The sequence below is a fragment of the Oreochromis niloticus genome, linkage group LG7 (assembly GCF_001858045.2).
Source record: "Oreochromis niloticus isolate F11D_XX linkage group LG7, O_niloticus_UMD_NMBU, whole genome shotgun sequence".
Classification (NCBI taxonomy): Eukaryota; Metazoa; Chordata; class Actinopteri; order Cichliformes; family Cichlidae; genus Oreochromis; species Oreochromis niloticus.
In genome coordinates, this window is record NC_031972.2 from 54414227 (window position 1) to 54438458 (window position 24232).

The 24232-nt window shown below is 41.0% G+C and overlaps 1 protein-coding gene and 1 long non-coding RNA gene across 8 annotated transcripts in view; one reads left to right on the plus strand and one right to left on the minus strand.

The window, feature by feature from the left end:
- ptprq (protein tyrosine phosphatase receptor type Q) overlaps positions 1-24232 on the plus strand; it is a 42902-nt gene that overhangs the window by 16906 nt on the left and 1764 nt on the right. For 3 of the 7 annotated variants that reach the window (XM_005470795.4, XM_019361568.2, XM_019361571.1), the window contains 38 exons: positions 148-376; positions 472-600; positions 697-843; positions 1028-1185; positions 1614-2130; positions 2261-2422; positions 2536-2715; positions 2814-2921; positions 3665-3946; positions 4054-4335; positions 4778-4898; positions 4972-5126; positions 5249-5394; positions 6823-6994; positions 8279-8599; positions 8689-8964; positions 9053-9204; positions 9459-9600; positions 11142-11417; positions 11497-11865; positions 12730-12839; positions 13043-13229; positions 13319-13557; positions 14137-14206; positions 14539-14697; positions 14909-15173; positions 15283-15353; positions 15540-15645; positions 15794-15922; positions 18440-18484; positions 19137-19163; positions 19351-19432; positions 20595-20685; positions 20835-20911; positions 21008-21142; positions 21295-21420; positions 22845-22990; positions 23219-23354. In XM_005470795.4, coding sequence (XP_005470852.2) covers positions 148-376; positions 472-600; positions 697-843; positions 1028-1185; positions 1614-2130; positions 2261-2422; positions 2536-2715; positions 2814-2921; positions 3665-3946; positions 4054-4335; positions 4778-4898; positions 4972-5126; positions 5249-5394; positions 6823-6994; positions 8279-8599; positions 8689-8964; positions 9053-9204; positions 9459-9600; positions 11142-11417; positions 11497-11865; positions 12730-12839; positions 13043-13229; positions 13319-13557; positions 14137-14206; positions 14539-14697; positions 14909-15173; positions 15283-15353; positions 15540-15645; positions 15794-15922; positions 18440-18484; positions 19137-19163; positions 19351-19432; positions 20595-20685; positions 20835-20911; positions 21008-21142; positions 21295-21420; positions 22845-22990; positions 23219-23354 — 6525 coding nt within the window. Of the gene's footprint in view, positions 1-147; positions 377-471; positions 601-696; positions 844-1027; positions 1186-1613; positions 2131-2260; positions 2423-2535; positions 2716-2813; positions 2922-3664; positions 3947-4053; positions 4336-4777; positions 4899-4971; positions 5127-5248; positions 5395-6822; positions 6995-8278; positions 8600-8688; positions 8965-9052; positions 9205-9458; positions 9601-11141; positions 11418-11496; positions 11866-12729; positions 12840-13042; positions 13230-13318; positions 13558-14136; positions 14207-14538; positions 14698-14908; positions 15174-15282; positions 15354-15539; positions 15646-15793; positions 15923-17101; positions 17973-18439; positions 18485-19136; positions 19164-19350; positions 19433-20594; positions 20686-20834; positions 20912-21007; positions 21143-21294; positions 21421-22844; positions 22991-23218; positions 23355-24232 lie in introns of those variants that run through there. The other 4 variants (XM_019361569.2, XM_019361567.2, XM_019361570.2 and 1 more) reach the window with 4 other exon arrangements.
- On the minus strand, positions 1097-12722 carry LOC109202902 (uncharacterized). The gene is made up of 3 exons (XR_002062884.2): positions 12645-12722; positions 3010-3099; positions 1097-1226 (listed from the first exon to the last, which is right to left on the minus strand). It is a non-coding gene; the product is annotated as an uncharacterized LOC109202902 (long non-coding RNA).

Here is a 24232-nt window from a genome sequence, read left to right on the forward strand (position 1 = left end):
CTGTTATTGCCAAGTGTTTTTGTGCTATACTGCTTTCCTGTCAAGATGATAAATAGCACAAATGCACAAGGCCGACCATCTTTTCTCTTTCCTTTTTTTTCTTAAATACGCTCTCTCTTTTTATCCCGCATGATTTCATGTGTCTAGGATGCAGCCGATATCCTGTCCAGTGCGACTCTCAGTCCCTTGGAGATAACAGCATCATCGCCACCCATCACCCTCTCTGCTGTGCCCCCTGCAGCCTCTTGGAACGTACCCATATCAGTAGGAGTTGATCAGCTACGACCTTATATTGCCTATCTATTTGAGGTGTCCGCCTTCACCTCTGAAGGAGAGGGACAGGTAGCCTCCACTATGGTTCGCATGCCAGAATCAGGTGTGGAAAAAGAAGCGTGCAAACACTTTAGCACTAATTAAGCTCGTATTCATATTAGCACTGAGGTATGAAAACAAATATTCCTGCTTGTGCAGCTCCAGAAGACCCGCCACAAAACTTCTCTGTATTCAGCATGACGTCTCGATCATTCTCTGTGTCCTGGAGCCCTCCCAGCATCACCACAGGAAAGTTCTCCTACGTACTCTACCTTTATGGACCCACAGGTGAATAAATGTTGATTCAGAGCAAACACAGCTACATGCACACATAATACATGCAAAAATCAGTGCAGTTTTAAATTTTGCTCTGTTTTTTTAAAGGTTTTATGTATGAGAACAGCACAGGAGATATGCGTTTTGCTTTTACCGGTTTGAAACCTTACACGAGGTACATAGTAGCCGTCCGAGCAAAAGCAGCTGGTGAGGTGGGTCCTGCAGCGGAGGGAGACATCGTTACACCTGCGGAAGGTGAGACAGTTACATGATTGAAGTATAAATGAAAAAGTTTAGTTAGTTTAGTGTAGTTTCACTTTTAATAAAGACACACACATAGGTAGCAAATAAAATAAATACATACAAAATACATACAAGGGCACATGTAGTTTTTTGTGCTTCTGTTTATCTGTGTGCGTGTGTGTGTTTGTGAGGATAGCACCCAGTGCAGTGCAGCACCTGATGGCAATAGCCGAGGATTCAGTTTCAATTCGTGTAAGTTGGAAAAGCCCTGCCCAGCCCAACGGTCCCATAGTCCAATACAGACTCCTGGTGCTGGTTGAGGAAACTCTGCTCCAGGACATCACGCTGACAGCAGTAAGCCAGATGATATTATCTCTACCGCTCTATGCTTCCAGCTTAAAAAACACAGTTAAAGACATGTGATATGTTGCTGTGTCATGAGTACTTGTACAATCCATTATAGCTGATGATACACTGTCGTCGTTTTACAGTCGGATGTAAGACCACTACACTCTCAAAGATCAATATGGTTCAGCAACACTCTGCAATAGTCTACAGTGGATTATAGGCTTTTTTAAACCACTAGTCTGGTGGATTACATTGGACTGTGTGCTGCTGTATCCTATCATAGGAATAATTTAAAAAAAATACCTACTTTATATCGGAGCCCCTTTATTAATGAGTGCTGTCTACTGATGTTTACTGATTTTATTAGAAATTACATTAAGGGTTGATGAGTCTCATATATTCATATATAAGGTGTATTTTTTGTCTCCTTTCAGAATACAACTGGTTTTTATGAAAACGAAACACGTCCACCTGATGTCCATAACAGTTTGAAGAGGCATAAAAGAACTGCTGAGCTTGGTCTGATCACATCTCCACCAACCTTTACAGCCACTATTTCAGACCGCACGCTGCACACCAGCACTACTGCTTCCAGTTTCACACACTCTGGACTTAGAAGCACTGATTACATCACTAACACGAATGCTCAGCCAACCACTGACCCCATGGCCACCAACAGGCCCAGCCCTGATTATGACACTGCCTCACGCTCTGACAACCCAAATATGCAGTCTTCTGACTCTGCAGTCTCTGGAACTTCTGCACTTTCTCTTACCTCTGTGCCATCTGTTACACTTCCACCCTGGCTTACGAAGCAATTACATGCCGGGGAAGTGACCTCAGACTCTGCCCCCTTGGCCCTGACCCCAGGCCAGCTTCGCTTGTCTACACTTGATGCTTCAATTACAGAACACTTTTCAACACGCAGCGGTGCTGTGTCTGGTACCACAGGTGGGAGAGCTAACTGTAAACACTGCAGTTTTTAACATTGCTTTGCTTTGCTTCGCTTTAACCAGAATTATTGTAAAAAAACCTTGACTATTCATAAATCCTCTGTGCGTGTGTCTGCATGAATCTGCAGGGGTAACAGTGAGACAGGAGGTAATGGACGTTCTGTCTGAGGAGTTGTCCTACTTGGTGTCAGATCTAGCTCCCTTCACTGAGTATACATTCAGGGTCACTGCTTCCACCACTGTAGGAGAGGGCCCTGCTGCAGATATCACAGAGAAGACCAGGGAGCAGGGTGGGTGCTTATGGTACAAGTTTAATAATTGTAATAAATATAAACAAGAAAAAATGTTAATAGAACTATTAAAGGTGCCCAATTCTAACATCTTGTGCGTCTGTATCTTTCAGTCCCTAGCTCCGTGCTTGAGGTATCCTATCAAAATATCAGCTCTACCTCCATTCTAGTGAGCTGGACCCCACCCATCAATCCCAATGGGCGGATCACACATTACACTGTTTATGGTCTCAAACTGCCCAGTAATCAAGGCCTGAAATGGGTTACTAACACTACCAGCATATTGATAACAGGTAGCATCTTCATTCTCTTCAGCTGACATTTTCTTAAGCCGTTAAGTATAACTGCCACTACAATGTAAAGTGTCACTTTTCCCTCTTGTTATGTATAGATCTGGACAAGTACACTCCTTATAAGCTTCGTGTAGCTGCATCCACAGTTGTGGGGGAGAGCTCACTTTCTGAGGAAGATGACATTTTTGTTTTCACTTTAGAGGATGGTACGTGTTGGACTTTTCAATTTATACATTCACAAATCCATCATACATATATTTCTGTAACTTTTCCCATAAAAATAAAAATCCTTACCTGAATAAAATTTGGCTGATGATCTCCTTCAAGGTCTTCCTGCAGAGCTGCTACTTTTCAGTCAGTCCCTCGAGGGCCCGTTTCTGACCACTTGGCATAAATTGAAAAAACAAAACAAAACTGCATTTTTAAAAATAAAATGTGCAATGAATGTAGAGTAAAAAAACAACAGATTTCTCTTGCTTGAGCTTCTGAACTCTCATTAACTGCTCATTCAGTTTGATGCAGAAGCTCATTCCTGCTCTCACAGCAAGTTTGAGGCAGACGTTTACTGTAAGTGGTCAGAACAGGACTGGCATCCAAAAGAAACAGCCGAACTGGAAGCATTCAGGAGGTGCAAGGGAGATGAGCTTGAATGGAGGGTCAAGAATGTGGTTTATTTTTGCTGGTTGCAAAACTTTAGCCTCGTGCTGCCTATATGTGCAAATGCAAAAATCTCAACTTTGTATGAATTCTGTTTATAATGCTTGGATTAACTATATGTTATCAATGATTAATGAATATCCAGTGTTAAGTTTTTTAAATTAATTAATCATGAAGTTTGCATAATAACTATTACTGTATTCTTTATGAATTGCTTGAAAATGTAACTTTTTTATTAACTACCTACCTTAAATACTGACAAGTTCTCTGTTTTTTTTCTTCTCCCTCTTAGAGCCCGACTCCCCTCCTGTAAACCTCACTGTGGTAAACACCACCCCCTCTACTGTCACAATAGCCTGGTCTGCACCAGAGAAAGCTAATGGGGTGATCCAACAGTATGAGGTCCTGTATGAGAATGAATCCTACTCTGCGCTGGTGAACACGTCTTCTAACAAAGTCACCCTGTTCAGTCTAAAACCATTCTCCTTTTACAATGTGTCTGTGAGAGCGTACACGCGTTACGGAAATGGCAACCAGACATCAGACACTTTATACCTGCTATCTGGAGAAGATGGTGTGTTGTAGGATGTGCCCACCTTCACAGATACATACATATGAAAGGCTTTAGATTGAATACCAACTGTTTAACCAACACGTTTTGATGTTTTGTTCCTTCTCCAGTCCCGGGCAGTCCTCCATATGGGCTCTCCTATGAATCAGTTAGTCCCAGTGAGGTGAATGTGACGTGGATGCCTCCTCTGCTGCCTAACGGCGTCATTATTCACTACAGCTTAGAGATTTGGAACTCCAGTCACTATCTGAACCTCACCTCGCCGACCAACTACATCCACATCACACATCTGAGGAAGTACGCACACTACCGCATCGTAGTTCAAGCACACACAAGAGTCGGACCGGGAAACTACAGCAGCGAGCCGCTCAACGTCACAACACTTGAGGATGGTGAGAGGGGCGTGAGTGACAAGAGAAAAAAATGGGGGTGGTGTGGGGGTTCTTTTCAGTTCCAGGACACTCCACCATTACATCATCACAGGCTGACAAGTTCGAAGGGCATCTGATTAAATCTGACTTTCCTCTAGTCTTTTCCTCCTCACGTCTCTGTTTCAGCTCATGCTAATGATGTTACATCACAGATATCCGATGCCACGTGACACTCGTGTTTTCCATCACGACTGGGAAGCGCAAACAACAGATTCATTACAACTAATCAGTTTTTTCTTTTCAGGGTAATGTTCTATTTTTTCTAGTGTCTTCCTGTTTGCCTTCTGAGTCCCTGATTTCCACAACGATAAATATTTTAGAAATTAATTCACGATTACTTGTAAGTTCACCGCCAATGTATGTTTGTGCTACGTTATTGGAAAGTCTTTCTCGTGCATCTCAGCTCCAGGCACACCTCCTCAGTTTCTCCATGCCAGGAAGTTGTCAGACTATGAGGTAGAGTTATCATGGCAGCCACCACTCGAGGCCAATTCAGACATACTCTACTACATTGTCAGAGTCTGGTAAGGTTTTGAACTCTACTTCCATCTAAAAACCTTAAAAGAAAACACGAATAATGCAGCGTCTATGTGTTAGGAATGAAACGACTGACCTGTGGCAGAATGTGACAAAGACTTCGGTGGTTATTAACGTGGACTCAGAGAGTCGCTACAATGCCTCTGTCTCCAGCTGGACCAGACTGGGAGATGGAGGAGTGCTGATCTACATCAGCTTTACCACAACTGACACAGGTGCTGGATACATGTTATGCAATCTTTATCGTGTTATCCTCGCATAAAAAATAACATTTCCTCTTAAGTGATGTTTTATCGCACAACTTGATTTTTTGTCTTTTTAAACTGTCTCCTTTCAGTGCCATTTGACCCCCCGCAGAATGTGACTGTTGTTAATGCAAACGCCTCCTCTGTTACCTTGATGTGGTATCCACCCACTGAACCCAATGGGATCATTGTACACTACACTATTTACTACTCATTTAACAACACTGTGACTGAGAAGGTGAGACAAAAATACTGAAGACAGATTAATTGAGTCAATAAGTCGGATGGAAGGTGCTGAATGTAGTAATCACTGCAAAGTCCCAGATTCCTTTATAGCATTTTAGCTCCAGCACACACACACCCTCCCCCCTGCACGACCCTGATAAGGACAGATTGAATGATAAGGAAAGAGAAAGTATTTATGGATTATTTTTTAGGTTGTATGTCCATCCTTTGGCTCAAGCTCATAAACACATTGTCTCTTAAGTTTATCTTTATCTTTATCGTTAATAGGGGTTTTTTTTCAAAGTGTGAGGCTTACGTCTGTAACTGTTCATGTCACTGTGATATGTCGGAGGGATGAAATGAATTTAGTGTTTAAAGGTCGCTGTAACCTCACAAAATATGTTTTTTGGGGCCTAACAGGATAAAATAATGAAGTCAAGACATTTTCTTTTCAAAATATAAAGATAAATTTTGGAAGATTTCTTCTTTTTCTTGTTCTTTTGGCTTGCCCCTTTTGGAGTTGCAGCTGCAGATTAATCTGCCTCCATCTCACCTCATCACTAACAACCACCTCTGCCTTATCAGCCCTCTGCATGTCCAGACCATCTCTGCCTTGCCCCTCTGACTGTTTCCAAACTGCTCAGCTATACCTCTGTTGTACTCATTTCTAATCAAGTCTCTTCTCGTCACTCACATCGAACATCATAACATCTTCAACTCTATAACATCTTCAACTCTGCCACCTCCAGCTTCACTTCCTGTCTTTTTGTCAGTACCACCGTCTCCAAACCATACGTCATAGCAGGTCTCACTAGCATGATGTCAACCTTTCCTTTCCCTCTTGCTGTTATCCTTTTGTCACACATCACCCTTGATACTCGTCTTCACTCCACCCTGCATGCACACTTTTCTTCACCTTTCTTGTACGCTGTCCATTACTTTGAATGGTTAACCCCAGATTTATAAATTCATCCACCATCACTACTCGTTTCCACCCGTCTCCCTCTGATTCACACATTATCTGTCTTGTTTCTAGTGACTTTCATTCCACTTCTTTCCAGTCCATAGCTGCACCTCTCCAGGCTCTCTTACACCTTCTCACTGCTCTTGTACTCTCAGATGTTTTAGGACACTATCAGTCACCAAAATTCACCACAAGTTAGGCTACAAAAATGTTTAAGTAATATGTGTTTCATGGTATTTTTTAACAATTGCATGAATTTGTCCTGGAATGTGGAAAAAATGTGAACTGAATGATAGCTGTGTTTACAGGTCATTCCACTACCCATGTAAACAGTAGCCAAAGAGTGAACAAATGCAGGGGAAACTTGCTTCCTGATGAAATGTATTGCACCTGATTTGTAACAGTATATATTTTGCTCTCGCTGAAATGCATTTTTCAGGCTGTGAAATTAAGCCTGACACATCTTTTTCTCCACAGACAGTTCCTGTTTCAGACTTATCTCCCCACACCTCTCCTAACTCACCTCTCTCCTACACTCTGACTCGGCTGATTGGGGGCAATAACTACACCTTCTGGATGACATCCAGCACTGTGCAGGGTGATGGAGGGGTCCATTCCGAGCCCTTAATCCTGTTATTACCAGAGGACGGTCAGTCAGACACACGCACACACAAACGCAGTATAAACGAGGATAAAGTAAATACAGATACACGTAAAATACTACTCGGGAAGCTGGATAATAATTGCATGCGATGATTCAGAGTCTCACCGGAGGGCAGGTCTGCACTCTTTTTTTCAGAGCTCTTCAACTTGAAAAAAAAATTACATAAAAACGCTGTGATTGAAAATAGCTTTCAGTGTCAGTGAAAGGAGATAAAAAGAATGACCACCTGTGACACTGCGCTTTGAAGACAGCTAGTTATGACAGCATGATGAAAAATGTTAGGGATTATAAAAAGGGAGAAACGCAGAAACACTTAAAATTTGTTGGCACAGAGATTCAGCTGAGCTCGATGAGCTTTGAGGAAGTTCATATTAGTTCACACTACAGTCCTTGAATTTGCATTTATGCATATGCAAATATTTTGTTGCATTTAATATTTTAGTCTTTTAAAGCTCTTTGTTTTTATGTGATTTTCAAAAAAACGGTGCAGACAGTAACTACAGACTTGGTCACAAACTGACTGCATTTAGGCACTTTTTGTTTTTGTTTTGTCCAATTTTGCTTGTCATGTATTCTCTGCCTCTGAATAATCACTGCTCACACTGACTCTGTATCTCTGCCTATGCTCTAGCTGCTCCACTCTCAGCCAAGCACCGGACCTCCAGGGCACCTTGTCTCTCCCGCACAGCTAAGCCCAGCAGGGGTTCACTCCCCTGGGCTCAGACCCTCACACACATCCGGCCCCTAACATCCACTCATTCATCTTGCAGATCTCTCAGTTTTTTTCTGTCCTCTGTCTCCTTCATCTATCTCCCCACCCTTTTTTTCTTTTTACCCTGTCTAGAGGACCTGACACCATAAGCAGGATGAGTATCACTTCATCTCTCTCCCTTTCATTCCTTAATTTTCAGTTTGTAAATTTCTCTCCTAAGCGCCTCTGTATTTCAAAATGAAGTCTTGTTAATCGTGTATTGTTTTGTGTATGTTTACTGTTTGATTTTGTGTATGTTTACTGTGTTCCTGGGCTGCTAAATTAATGTGATGCTGTATTGTTCTTGATGTGCTATTTTTGCTAATTACAATCACCCTGAAAGTTGATGATGATGATGATCATTATGATGACTTCATTTTTAAGTCTCAGGGCGTTGATTGATGCCCTATTTGATTCCGCACTCAAAAGTAAACTCACAGTAAGGGCATAGAGTTTCAATCACTCGTGACAGTTTAGATTAATAATAGTAACACTATTCTTCTTGTCTCATTCTTTAGTGCCAAGTGACTCGGTCCAAAACTTGACGGCACAGATCTTCAGCTCCACGGTAATCATAGTGAGCTGGGACCCTCCTCTGGAGCCAAACGGACGCCCCTACTACCTGCTCACCTTACAGGAGGGAGGCATCATTCCAGACATCTCCAACCAAGGGACTCCAGCTGTCAACAAGACCATAAACCACACCACAAATGACAGCATCTTCCTGTTCACCAAACTCAGGAAATATTTCCCTTATGTGCTGACTGTTACCCCAGCAACTACTGCTGGCCCTGCCTACAACCATACAAGCACAATGTACCTGAGAACGGATGAAGACAGTGAGTTTATTCACAGATATTCACCCATGCAATATGTCTTTATGGATTTGTTGTGGCACTGACATGTGTGCGGGTGTGTTTCCGTTTAGTTCCTAGTTCTGCTCCGTTGTTGGTGTCCACCAGGAACCTGTCTTCGTCTTCCATCGGTGTGGTCTGGCAACGCCCTCTGGAGGCCAATGGGGAGATAACAGAGTATACCCTGATTCTTGTTGGCCCAGAGGGCACCAACACGACACATACCCCCAACACCTCGTTCGTCCTCGCTAACCTACTTCCATACACAGCTTACAATCTCACGATTACAGCCGCAACTCGTAAAGGCTCGGGGCCTAGTCTGCTGCTGCAGCTGCACAGCGACGAAAGCGGTTAGTTTGAAAGAAGAGTTTAAATGATTATAGTGGGATGGCAGAAACTTAATAGTCTCTTCTCTATCTGCCCAACTTTATGATCCAGGTCCCACCTCTCCTCCCCATAACCTGACTATATTTAACCACACGGCAGTCTCTGTGTGGCTGAGCTGGGAGCCTCCTCTAGAGCCCAACGGAGTGGTGATAAAGTACGGATTTCGGATCCAAGACCTCATCACACAAACCGTCACACATCGGGTACTGTTAATTTCACACACTGAAAGCAGCCTCACAACAACAATAACACACACCTACACATACTCCAAGGACCCACTCAGCAAGAGTACACATGGGCGGTAGCTAATTTCACACTCCAGATGCTACTGAGCAGTAACATGATACTTAAACTCACCATCACATATGTGCTGATATATACATATTATCCCCTCCAATAGTCAGATTTAATATCGTATGTATTTTCTGTTTGTTTGTTTGTCTGGGAACAAATGCAGAATTCCTCTGGTTCATCAACCACAGAGTATCTCTCAGGCTTCAAGCCCCACAGCTCCTATGAGATCAGTGTGTACAGTTTCACCAGAGTGGGCCATGGGAATCAGTTCAGCAGCCCTGTGTCCTTCACAACCAATGAGTCAGGTAAAATATACACTGTATACAAACAAGGGACGCATGTTACACAGATATAGGTTTCCTTTCTCAATTAGAGCTTTGGAATGTTTTTTGGGGATGATAAGATTTGTATCAGTATGCCAAGTGGAGTGTGACCGTAGAAGTAGCAAAAAGAAAATGAGGCCATACAGCAAGGCAACCCGTTAGGCGACTCAGGAAGGGGACCCAGCTTCTTGTATACAGTGGAGATGGAGTGCTACTAACCTTGACTGAGGATAGTCGGGCAGTAGAAAGATGGCTTTAAGGACCTTCTCAATCTCAGTGACACACTTTCTGTAGTGGAAGCAGAGTCTAGTGACTTGCCCATCACTGTGGCTGAGGTCACTGAAGTAGTCAAAAACTGTCCAGTGGCCAAGCCCCTGGATGGATGTAATTCGTCCTGGATGTTGTAAGGCTGTCTTGATTGACATTGCCACTGCAGCATCACATGGATGTTAGACACAGTGCCTCTGGATTGGCAGATCAGGGTGGTGGTCCTTAGTTTCAGAAGGAATACATTCCTCAGTCTCTCAGCAAAGGTCTAAGTCAGAGTGCTGAAGAGGAGAGTCTGTCCAGTAGCTCATTGCCTTTACAACCAGAGCTCCTCTTTCTTACCAATTCTGTTTATAACTTTCATGAAAGGGATGGATAGAAATTCTGGAAATGGCCAAATTGCAAAGGGTTTCCACTTTATTGGCCTCAGAATTGCATCTCTGCTCTTTGCAGATGATGTGGTTCTTTGGGGCTCATCATGTGGGCCCCTCCAGCATGCGGTAAGATGGTTTGAAGATAAGTGTGAAGCAGCTCCGATGAGAATCAGCACTTCTAAGTCTGAGACCGTGGTAGTCAGCTGGAAAAGGGTGGAGTGCCTAGCGAGTCTGGGGCTCTGCCCCAAGTGGTGGAGTTTAAGCATCTCAGGGTCCCGTTCACAAGTGAGGAAAGAGTGTTTAGTTGATCTACATTCCTACCCTTACTTATGGTCATGAGCTCTGGGTAGTGAACAAAAGAATAAAGCCCTGGATTCAAGCAGATGGCATCTTAAGAACAGCTTTTGTCCTTTAAATCTGTTTTTTTTTTTTTTTTACTTTTTGGAGCCAAGGACCACTTACGGGGAAGAAAACTTTTCTAAGATCCCTGGTTATGGATCTTTGGGTTCTCTAGACCAGAACCTACTTCTAATGAAGTTAATGGGTTAAACTGGAACAAGAATTGTGGCTATTCTACCAAACAGAAACTAAAATAATGAATGAAATGTGATGATTAGACAGGTTTGATTTGTTGTGTCGTGTAGTGTCGCTTTTTTGGAGCAAGTATGTTTTTAGATCTTTAACAGTGAAGAAAAAAGACGCAGTTAGTCAATACAGATATTTGCACGTTAGTAATAATTCAGTGTTCTGTGCAAAAACCTGCAACCTTTTTCACTTCAATGAAATAATAAAGAGCTAATCTCGTGAGGTTCTTTAGTAAGGAAATCAACCGAAAGCTAAGACTTAACAACATCACCGTCTCGTGTCTTTCTCTGTCTGCAGTGTCTGACGCTGTAGGGAATCTGTCTTGCTCAGGAGTGAGCTGGGATTCAATTCTGTTGTCTTGGGAAACTCCAGCCAATCCTAATGGGCAGATCATTTTTTATGAGATTCAAGTGGAGGTAGACCAGCAGTCCTATACACATGAGGCCCATACACCAGAGTACACAGTGACTGGGCTGTCGCCAGACCAGGAATATGCTCTCTCTGTAGCTGCTGTAAACTCTGCAGGACCAGGAGACAGATTAAACTGTACAGCTTCCACCCTTTCAGAATCAGGTAGTCAAATCTTCTCGTACTGCATTTTGCATAACCACCACAAGTGAATAATTGATTAAACCTTGTTGTCTCCCGACAGTTCCTGCTGCCCCTCGATTCCTCACCATCTCTCAGGTCACACCTAACAATGTGACACTTCAGTGGGCTCCACCACATTCTGTTCCAGGCCTGCTTAAAGAGTATCACATCATTGCACAGCTAATTTCAGCTAACTGTGAACCAAGCATATCAGTTAAAGCTTACTCAACCCCGAAGGACGACCTGGCCCCGCATTGCATTGAACATAATGTGACAGTGTCGATAAATGCTTCAGATGCAGAACAGGAACAAAGCTTCACAATCCATCCCGTGGCTAAATACAGATACTACCGCTTCAAAGTTGCTGCTGTGACCAACGCTGGAGTCGGAGACTATACACAATGGAAATATGAACGCACCATGGCAGGAAGTAGGACATTGACGACATGACCTTTTTGTGTTGCCAGATAGTCAGAGAGATTTGCCGCTTAGTCAGACCTTCATGACCAATATTTGACAAATAATGACTTATTTGTTTTCAGACAAAATTACACAGCTTGTCTGATGTTTCATTAGCAACATGAGCAAACACAGGCATGGTCAGTTGTTTTATTCTGAAAGATGTCTTTAGATTTTATATCATTATAGCTTAGCAGTGTGTAATTAAGTAGTAATTACAAAAATACTAAGGCTGTTGTAACATCGTTATTACACATGTGTCTGACAAATGAAAGAGAAAAAAGTAATAATTATAGTACAAATGGTTTAAATAGAAGATGGCTAAGAAATTATAGTGATATTTATTGGACCGCACATGCCATGAATCTATATGCCAATCTAAAAGACAACATGTGATGACATCTAACAACTGCAAAACTACAGGAAAGGCATTTAAAGTGAGGTGGACCAAGTGATCCCTGCTAATCCCAAAGAATGATCAGTTAATACTAATACAACAAAAGTACCTTTTTATTAATGTAAACATGTTAAGATTTAGCAATTAAAGCATTAAAATTGTTAGTCATGCCAATAACTTATAATACCTAATACATTTGCAATGACATGTCCTGCATTGCTGCAGTAATTTTATTATCTAATATGTTCCGGCCAAATTAAATACTCGACCTACCCTGCCAAGTACAACTAATGTATGCAGGAAAGTCTTCAGCTCATTAATTCAGTATTTAGAACAAAGAGAAGATTAATTACCTTATCTTGTTTAGTCTTGTTTGATTCATATAACCGGAGCCACTAATTTTTCAGTTTTCAGTGTTTCTCTCATCTCCTTGCTCAGACCCTGATGCTCCTCCCCGTGACCTGAAAGTGACTTCCACCTCCAACAGCTTTCACATTGCGTGGGACGCTCCAGCTGTTCTCTCTGGACCGACTTCTTATCTTGTGCAGGTCATCTCGTTAGACTGTGTTTGTCACAAATATGAGCATGTCACCAATGAACTGTAGAACAAAGTTAGCTATTCTTAGAACAGCTCAACGGGGTATTATGTTGTTCAGGCTTTTTCAAAAAGCAGTAGCAATTTAAGTACAAGGCTATAAAAGCAATCCAATATAACTTAATAACTTTTCTATATAATGTTCTGTAATGCCAGGTGGATGGTCCCGGGGTGAATATCTCAATAGTCAGGGCTCCAGGGGAGTTGATGACCGTTGTTGTTACTAACTTGACAGCTTTCAGTCGTTACTCTGTGACTATCACTGCCTTCACTGGTGACTTGGATCACGCTAGCAGTGATGGGAAAGCCATTGGGCCCATTTACTTTCAAACAAAGGAGGAGGGTACGTCTTCGCATTATAGTGACTGCACCACCTTCTGCCCACCTTTAGAGTTGACCAAATTAATACTGTTGTCTTGTATCTGACCCCAGAACCTAAAGACCCTCCAAAGAATGTGACAGTTTCAGTAATCCCAGAGGAAGTGCGTGCTGTGAAGTTGACCTTTAACCCTCCAGAGGAGCCCAATGGAAACATCACAGAATACATTGTATACATTTATGAGAAGGACCAACTGGTCAGAAACATTAGCCTTAACATCATCCAAAAAGAGAATAACACGATGGATGCTGTAATAGAAGGGCTAAAAGGAGGACGAACCTACAGTTTACAGGTAAAAACCACACCGCTGTGTGAAGTGAATTCCTTTTTTTTTTCATTGCAAACTTGAGATTCAGTGTGTAAGTTCTCCATGTAAGAAAAACAATCTCCCCCCAAAATTATAAAACAAATATACAGTATTGTGCAAATGGTTCATCAGATGGATCGGAGTAGTCAACATCATGGTTGTAGTGCAAGTTTGCAGCTGGAACTCTGAGCACCGGTGATAATACTTGAAATGAAATTTGGATCAGCTTGAGATAGAAGTTGGTTCTTGCTCTGTAAGTTTGAGGTCGTAGGTGAAGTAAAACCACAATTGGCCAGAACAGGGCTTCCATGGAGCAATCTTAAAAGCTTTAAGAGCAGTTCAAAGATGCACAAGGAGACAACATTGAAGGGGAAACTTCAGTTATAGAACTTTATGATCTCATCTCCTTTTACACAACACCAGCACACCTATACTAGCCAAACAACCAAGCCTACCATCAACCAAAAGCTTGGACTTGTTAAACTTTTCAATGCTTTAATTCCTTTCTGTGCTGGTCTTTCTTACTTTTGTATTCCCTTCTCTCTTGTGCTTGTCTGGCTGCAGATTTCAGCAAAGAATGGGGCTGGCAAGAGCCCACTCAGCTCACGTGTCCTGATTACTACAGGGATCAAAGGTACAAGCCCCTCTGTCTTGTCTGTGCTCTGAGTCTTTCTCTCTTTCTTGATGCAGCAGTGCAGCATAGTGTGAGACAGAAAACTACCACTGCACAGTATTATTGCTCGGCATGCAGGGCTGCTCTGATACAGTAAATGTATCTTGACAATATTATTATATGGGTGCTAATTATGCATTTATTCCAGCCTGTTTGTCGTGTTATATATGTAAATGTGGCAGATTAAAAGTACATATTCTCACACACACGCAACTTCTACGCACACACGTGTGTTTGTGTTTCTGGGTGTGCTCACGTGTGTGGTTGTGTGTGTGTGTGTGTGTGTGTTTCAGCCCCATCCAAGCCAACCCAAAAACCCCAGGCAATGCTGAGCTATGGAGGGGTTGCCATGGTTACCGACAGGAGTATCACCATCCATAAGCCTGTATGTTTCTATAGTGACGACAATGGACCAATCGCAAATATTCAGGTCATCGTGGCCGAGTCAGGGGGTATGACTCTTAAAAAACATTGACAGCCATCACTTTTAGTTGGATACACTCGGGTGTCTGTCTTTGTGTGTGTGTGTGTTTTAAATCAGAGTTTACACTATGCTACTTTGTCTCTACCTCAAAGAAAAAAAGCAAGTAAAAACTTAAGCAGCTGAAATATGACTTGGTCTCTTTGCACTTCTTCTCCTTTCTAACTTTTATCTTGCCACAGTGAAGGACAACAAGAACGTGACCAACTGGAAGAGCGCGTACTATAATCATCCCGCCCCTTACTTTACTGACTCAGGGTTCTCCAACCCCTCATGCAATGACTCAAGTATGAATGCACATCTCAGAGGTGTGTTTAGAGGTGGATGGTCACAGAGGTACAACCAAACTGCAGCAGATATATATGTGATCGGCGAGAGCAATAACTGCACGGGCAACAACACTGAAAATTTCTGCAATGGACCCTTGAAGCCTAACTCTGTCTATGTGTGAGTGCGCCACATACACAGTCAAATAAAAACAAAACAACAACTTTTTTTATGTTTATTGTTGGTAAAAGCTAATGCCAAGTCTTGTGTTTTGTCCTATATTTACCAGGTTTAAATTCAGAGCCACTAACATCAACGGGGAATACACAGACTCTGAATACTCGGAGCATATCAGAACAGGTACCGGTGTACTAAGGAAAGGGGTAACCTGTGTGGCAAAGCCCTCTTCTCTTTTTAAAAATAATGTTTATGATTCTGTGAATTCTTCTCTTACGGAGTTTGAGGAAATTTACTAATACATCATTTTATTGTAAAATTAATTACCAATGCATGGGTTGCTTTATTGCCATTTCTGTGACCCTCCAGCTCCAGGCAATGGGCTGTTGACCAGACAAGAGCAGATAATTCTGGGCGTTCTGCTCTCCTTCTTCTTGGCTGTGTTACTCATCATCATCATTTGTGGCTCAGTCAAGTAAGATGGCAAAAGACACTCACTCATTTGCATACATTAATAGTCTTAATCGTGGCTAGTTGAGCATTACATTTTGAAAACAAAACTTCACTCATTTTACACATGTATTTGTATCATTATTTACCTGTTTGTTTTACTGACATGTCAGGATCCACCAGCGTAAAAAGGAAGGTGGGACGTATTCGCCCAGAGAGGCAGAGATCATAGAGACTAAGTGTAAGCTGGATCAGCTGATCGCCGTAGCAGATATGGAGCTGAAACAAGAAAAACTCAACCAGTAAGTTTGTGCTAGTTTTAATCTAAAAGCGTCACTTTGACAAATATAATATGCACATTTCAGGCAACTGAATTAGGGTGCGCACTACATGACTTCAGGCTTTATTTAGCCTCTCCAGACACGATCTTAAATCTCAGTCAACAAGACAAAAAATGCCTTTGCTGCAGCCAACTTGATGTGCGCTCCTGTCAGCACAAAATCTTCTAGTGTTGTAGAGTTTGTGCAGAAAATAGCAGCAGCACAGAGACACAATGCAGCACTAAAGTGGCTTTATAATTTATCTTCAGTTCTCTGCAGAACAGACAAGTCTTCCTGTCTCCTTTCTCCAACCATCCTCTCAGACAAATTTAGCATCTAGCTTTACTGGTTTTTTTTGTCTTTGGCACAAACAAGAGTGCAGACACTAAGTGGTGCAAGCTGCTCTTCCTTTACAAGCTGCAATTTTGAATCTGGTGAGAATCAAACTCAGGTTTAGTTGTTCTTCATGATTTATGAGTGCCACCGATGGTTCTGGATATGGCAGTAAACTAGGAAAAATAATATGAGAAATATAGCTAAATGAATTTTTTCTAATATTTACAACTTTCAGTTTATGTATGTCAGTATAAACACTGGTTTATAATGTGGTTCATTAATCAGCAGCTAATAGGTAGAGCAGTTTGTCCACTAAGCAGAAATGTTACTGTATATACTACACTGCCAAATGCTTTGTAATAGTAATCCTCTCTCTCTATATATATCTAGCCATTAACAATGCATAAATAGATTTTGCCATTTAAACAAGCTCTAAGTGAACCCCTTCCTTCCACAACATTTAAAGAATACTGTCAGCCACATACTGACAAAACACAAGAGAAAACAAAAATAGAGAGGTCCATGTAGGTGAGAAAATGTGGCTGTCTTCAGGAAAAGTTGACCGTGTACAAGCATTAACACAGAACCTAATTACAAGAAGATAAATACAAGTTCTTCCCTGCGGAGGATAATTGCTACTTATCTCTTCTAATTAGGGAATTGATAAAGGATGCAGTTCCTGAGGACAGTTTGTCAACCACTCTTTTTAAGTTTCAAACAAGCACAAAAATGTGTACCAAAATATCCGTACGCAGTTCACATTGTGGTCATTAGGACAGATTCTTTTCTATGCTTTGTTGTAACCAGATTCTCTTCCCACGTTAGGTGATGAAACGAGGTCTCTGCACACACTACCTCTCTCACAAGAATATCCATCTTCTTTTTTTGGCTGCTCAATGCCTCCACGTCACCCTACCCATAGCATCCTCTCCTCTGTCACTTCCGCACTCTCGAAACAGCTCGAAATTCTAAGAAACAGCTCGAAATTCTCATGAGTTGTTGGAAGACAATCGCAATCATAATATGACTACCCTTTCGGCGCCAGCTGCGGGCTCAAGGCTGGAGCCGATCTAAACAATCCCTGATAACGACTATGTTGAGACTGTTCCTTCCCATCCCATGCAAGGCCACCTGGGTTGGCTGGTAGACTGTTTACTTAGCCTGGCAGGGCGAAGGACACTGTCTCCGCTGAACTATGGACACGCATACACATACACTTACACTGATAAGCATACACTGATCCCCCTCCCTTTCCAAACACCTTCGATGCTTGTTTCCTGCGGGGGAACACGGCGGGTCTATGTGCCGCGCTGGAATGATAGCGCTGTGCAGGGCGGCTGCTGTGTTCGCTTCGGATAACTCCTCACCCCCCACCCATCCCCGTGGCTTGTCATGTCCTTCATAATGTTGTGCTGTGGACATTCATGTGCTTTTTTGTGCAGAGGAGTTTTTTTGTTTCCTGTTCTCATGCTGTCCTACCATGGAAGCACAGCATGAGTAGGGGTCTCTTTTTTTTCCTCTTGTACTTTCCCATTGTAATGTACATTTCAATGTTTTTCTCTAATGCTACCAATCTCCGACCTGTATCCCCATGTAATGTCTGTGTTGTATGTGTAAGGTCGGGGGGGTCCCATTTCACTGCAGGGCAACCTGCATGTGACGAATAAAGCTTTGATTGATTGCATGTCCTCCATCACTACATCCACAGACCTCTTCTTCTTTTTTTCCTCTTGCCTGGCAGCTTAATTTTCAACATCATTTGCAGTTTAGAGCAATTTATATTCGGCAATATGATCAGGCAGAGCATTAAAGGGAGGAGATAGACTGGAGATGGGTTGCAAAGGGAGCTGCAGGTGCAGCAGCAACAGGAGACAAGTTCAAGCAACTTAAAATATATTTTCCAGTTAGATGCATAGAAGGGTACCAGCTAAGTCCTTAGCTGATGTGCCCTTGCACTGAGGTCATCTGTTTTCAACTGATCTACATGAAATGAGGACTGTCCTTGACTCTGTGGTATGCCTGAACTAATGCTTTGCTGAGTTTCATATGAAAATAACGCACATTCCTTTGTATTTAGCCAGATTTCTTCCGCACACCTTAAGCACCTGCATTTGCTCGCTTAGGCTTTTGTTTTTCTCTCACTGAGCATTTCTCTCCCACCAGGTATTCTTCATTCTTCTTTAGACGGAAAGAGATTTATGTGATCCAGTAAGTTGGGCTTTTAGCATGTGTGTGGCACCTTTTTTTGCGTATATGTGTTTGTAAGCTGTAGTCTGCTTTGCGTGCATGTGTGTCATCACAGTGTTATTCATTAAGGCTTTCATTAATTAATCCATCTGTGCTGCTTAGTAAACCTTCAGCGGAGATCAAAAGTTGAACAAATCAGTGACATCAATGTATTACCTACAAACTGCTCCCTTTTCTCCATCAATGTCAGGGAAGCTGGAGCGTTGCTTAAGACCATTTTAATTTGTTTACCAACTTGTTATCTAAAAATTGCTCGGAAGGCTTAGCACTCTTGTAGGGTACTAATGTGTAAGCTTTATCGATGGCTGAGGATCTGCGTAGCTGCATGTCACAGTGCTGCAACACGAAGGCTTCCTCGGGGGAATAGCTGCATTCAATTGATGCTACTGATGTTCACATATTCCTTTAGAACAAAACATCAAACTCTGTGTCGATGTTTAACCAAAGCGATTAAAAACTGGTTAAACGTCCCTGCCTTCAACACATCGCCATGTTCTGTCTGAAGTGGGGATCAGTTCAGTTCTGTCGTGGACAGAAAATGCTGTCGTGTGGGCTGTGATTACTGAGTTAATTTGTTTATATTGGTTGACTTTTACTGTCTATTTTTATCCAGGCTGCTCAGCTACAGGAAATCACTCAAGTAAGTCATCCTGTGTAAATATTTCAAATATGCACACAGTGCAGTGTGAAAGAGGCTGCCCTGTACTGCTTAGACTTGCTTGTATCCTTGAATGTGTTTAAAGAAAATCACATATTGGCGTAGAGTTACTGTGCATCCTCTTCTGCTTCTCACATTCAGTGCATTTCTCCCCCGCCCTCACCGACAGGCCTGTCAACAAGAAGTCTTTTCTGCAGCATGTAGAGGATCTGTGTGCCAATGACAATTCCAAGTTCCAGGAGGAGTTTTCTGTAAGTGTTTCTTTTCAACCTTCTCCTGCGCTTACCAGACCAATAAATAAACTATAAATACAAAAACAGAGGTTAAATAGATACAGTTAAATATATACATTCATATGCCATTAAACGTATTTAACAGATTATTAAAAATTAATATAGAGAACATTTTATAAAGTTACCCCAATTTCGCCTTCAGTTAAATTGTCCTTATTAATTTTTGTCTTTTTGCATTTTTGTACATCTGTGCTTCTTCATACAAATGTGTCATTCTGTAATTAGATCCAGATTTCACCTATTAGTTGTAAATTACATTGTAAATACATTGTAAACACCTGGATTCTTCAGAAATGCTGCTAATACTTTAAATACTTTAAAAATACTGTTTTTAAATAATAGTTGTTCAATAATTCTGTTTACATGTTCATGTGAATACATAAAATGAGTATGTATGTGATATCTCTGGGTTACAGGTTACAGGATTTGATATATTTGTCAAGAAATGCAAAGGCAAAGCAAAGCAAGAAAATAACAAACTCAGGTTTTTATTATACCAAAGTTAGATTTTTCAGAGAATCATAATATTCAACCACTAAAACATTTTTTCTCTGTTTAGGAATGCAAATAAATAACTGTAATTTGTCACTCTAATCAAACTAATAACAATGTGCTTTATTTTCATTCAGCTTTTCAGTGATAATAACAGTAATTATATCTTAGTATTAAAAGTATTTTTTTTAAAGAGCTTGGGGATATGGGTAATTTTAACCATACAGAAACATACAAAATGTTTTTGGAAGTACATTTGTAGATGAAAATCTAGATATAAATGGAAAATGAATGAATATAATGATAAATAAATGAAAAACTAGTGGTTTATATTACATTTAATAAATTTGATAATTCACTCATTTTTGACCTTAGATGTTTCAGTCCTGCATAATTTTAAAACTAAACCTGTTCTACCATTTACATACATATTAGATAATATTTTCTCAAGTCAAAAGGACTGTGACTTTGATTTTTGAGTTTGCCAGCAGGAGATGGGTGAGTAGTCACCTGTTTTTACTTTTATCTTTCACTCACTCGTGGCCCTTGATTTTACTTTGGTAAAAATGGTGGCCTTGACCTTTGTGTGTTTCTTTGAATACTGATGTGTTAAATTTTGTCCATCCAGGAACTCCCAAAGCTGCTGCAGGACCTGGCCACTACAGACGCTGACCTGCCGTGGAACAAGTCCAAAAATCGCTTCCCAAACATCAAACCTTGTATGTTGCCAGGCTGAAATTAGTTTTTCAGGGCCGTTGCGCTTCCAGAGTACCAGAATTGTTCCTGTGTTGCATTGCTGTTTGCTTCACTGTGGTTGCATTTCATATATTTAAATTCAACTGTATTATTATCCCTGTACTGTTTTTAGATAATAACAACCGAGTGAAACTGCTGTCTGAACCTGGCACCGCAGGCTCAGACTACATCAATGCCAGCTTTGTCTCAGTGAGTACCAGTTAGTCACGATTCTGTCGGATAGACATCTACATACATAAGGGTAGATATGCAAGCCTCCCCGTCTCCTTTTTTCTGTGTCCGTAGGGTTATTTGTGTCCCAATGAGTTCATAGCCACCCAGGGCCCTCTGCCGGGCACTGTGGCTGATTTTTGGAGGATGATCTGGGAAACGGGAACCCACACTATCGCCATGCTCACTCAGTGTTATGAAAAAGGCAGAGTGCGTATGAGAGATTCGTCACTGTTAGAAAAAAAACCCTCACCGCTATTAGCATTCAGAATACAAGCCAGTATTTGGGCTTCATTCCCTGGATGCTTATGTCTGCTCTAAAGAGCTGATGTATGTGTGTGTGGGTGTGTGTGACATTTCAGATTCGATGTCACAAGTACTGGCCTGAAGACAACAAGCCGATGTCAGTGTTTAGTGACATTCTCATCTCAAAGGTGTCAGAGGAAGTCTTTCCTGACTGGACTATCAGAACTCTGAAAGTAGAAAAGGTATGGCGCTAATAACCTCCGTCAAGTGAGCATTCACTTGCTAAGACGCACACTTGCACACTTACACACTTGCAGTGCACACATGACTTGAAATATATGTGTGCATGCAGTAGTAATATTAGTTCATGTCAATGACACAGTATTGTTTGGTCTATTTGTGCACCTGGAAAGTGGAGATACTTAAATTGCATGTTTTTACGAGTCACCTGCAATGCTCAGGTTCTGCTCTACTATATAAGTGTTACTTTAATTTTTTGCTAAGTCGTTGCTAGGCAACATGATGGCATTTTTTTATTATTATTTTATGAGGATAAATTGCCTTTTTTTGTTTAGTTTTGTTCTTTTATTGTTTACAATTAAAAAAGAAGAAACAACTTATCTTTTCTTCAAAAATAACTAATAAGATTTAAAAGAATAAACAAAAATAAAAACCATCTGCTAATATGCCCCCACTTCTCCAGCTCCTCTAATGAATGAACCTTTGAAAAGGTTTGCTTTAAAAAAACAAAACGCAGAATATAGTTTGGTTCATTAAAACAGGCTGAACGATTTACACTTCTGGCAAACTAAAGTACAGGTTTACTGGATTATTGATGAGGGGATAACAGTGAAAAACTTGATGATGAACAAAAAGGCATTAAACTAAATAAGTTTGGATGAAACACCATCATCCACAGACTGCAAAGACACCATTTTTGCTTTATTAAAGGGTGCAGGTGGAAAAAGTACATTCAGTTGATGTGTTTAAGGTGCCGATCTGTTGAATCTAAAGTAATGTTGAGACTCTAGGCTGTCAGGTTACCCTTTTCAAGCTGAACTGGTATTTATGTTGAGCTCTTCCAGTTTTATAGGAATTTGGGAGCAGGAAATAATTTTACCTACAGCCAATAAGGAGAGCTCTAAGTTCAGACTTGTCTTTTGAGACACTTGGTGTCAAAAGCACTGGGTTTCTTAGTAGAACCTGTAATATGAATTTTAAAAGTAATGGTGGCACTGCCCAATTTTGGGGTGATAAATTATCACAATTATCAGAATTTTATGTTATATAAAAAAAATAAAAACTCTATGTAATAAGGCTGAATAATAGAGGAGGCTTTACATCTTTTTAGAACTACGTGTATTTAATAGGAAACGAGAGTGTAGGCCTCTAACTATCTTGTTTTGGTAGTAAGATGTGCAGACATATTGAGGACGCTCACACAACCTTTTAGTTTGGAATTACATTTCTGATTACATTAAGAAAGTTTCGTTTTGACATTTCCCCATCGTTAGTTTGATAGCTTGAGAGAGACTACATCCTTTTTAATTAAATTTGTTCACCTTTAGAAAAATAATAAATGTTATCTCTGTTGTCACTGAAAAAAATCTGCCGTAAACAGAGACTTTAGACTTGACTTCCTGTTCTGTGTGTTCCTGTCCTGCAGCATGGGCACTACATTTTGGTCCGCCACTTCAATTACACATCGTGGCCTGAGCACGGCGTTCCAGAGTCTTGCAGTACACTCATTAAGTTTGTCAAAGCTGTCCGAATGCACAGGCAGGACAATAGCACTATTGTTGTCCACTGCAGGTACGCTATCAGCTTCATGTAAGGGAGACTAACATCGCATGAACTATAGCAAAATCTTTAATTTTTGGTCATTAAAATTGAGTCTCATATCAACAGATTATCAATAAATGCTTCACTGTTAGTAATTTCATATCCTCTTTTGTATTAAACCTACAAATAAGACCTTTTGTGTGGTATAACAGTGCAGCTGAAAGTATAATGGCATTTGCGCTCTTGTATTTTCTTTAGCGCTGGCGTAGGAAGAACAGGTGTGTTTATTGCTTTGGATCATCTTATTCAGCATGTCAGAGATCATGACTTTGTCGATATTTATGGGCTGGTGGCTGAACTGCGCAGCGAGAGGATGTGTATGGTACAGAATCTGGTAAGTTTACCATAAGTGCAGCAGTATGTTATCCTTTTGCATGTGAGCCTCATGGTAAATAGAATAAATATGAAACATTTTATTTATTTATTTATCCTAAGTTCTTCCAATAAACTTAAGAATCATCAAAGACTCACAAATGGAAATGTAGCTGCCCTACTTTTTACTTTGTACCCTGCTGTGATCTCATCCCCATCAGAAGATATTCGGAAAATTTTAGTATTGACAAAGGGAATGATCTGGCGGTGGATTAAAAGCAAGCGCTGAGCAGGATTCCCTCTTTTGAAACAGCTTGAACCTTTCCTATATTTACCCTAGAGTTTACTTGTGGACTGTTGATTTGTCTGTCAGTGCCTGTGTAGACTCTCTGCCTGCTGTGGTTACTGTGCTTCTTCTGTGTAATTGTTTTCTTGTTTCTAGACTTTCTCCACGTCTTTGTGTCCATTATCTGGCTGTGGGAGTTCAGCCTGTAGTCTCTGCAGCTACGAGAGCTGTGCTTGCTGAAGGCATGATTCTTTGAGAGTGCAGTTTTCAGTGTGCCAGGCTAGCTATTAGTACAATGCCTGAGGACATCATTCATATTGATTATTTTACAAACTCATAAATGTCCTTGCTGAGACTCTGAAGCAGAGTGCCTTTTTCAGACGGCTTTAAAAGGACACTTTAAAAGTTTTCTGCAGTCATTGATTTGAGCTACTTATGTGTTTATGGCATCAAAGGGAAATGTTGATGTTATTGTAAAAGTCCATCAGATTTTGCAAACGTAGTTCCAGTTTCCAGCTGTACTTTGTAATATTGAAATAAAAAGACCATGAATGACAATTATAATTAATTACACAAGCCACAAGCACTCAAACCACACATAGGACTAAACAATA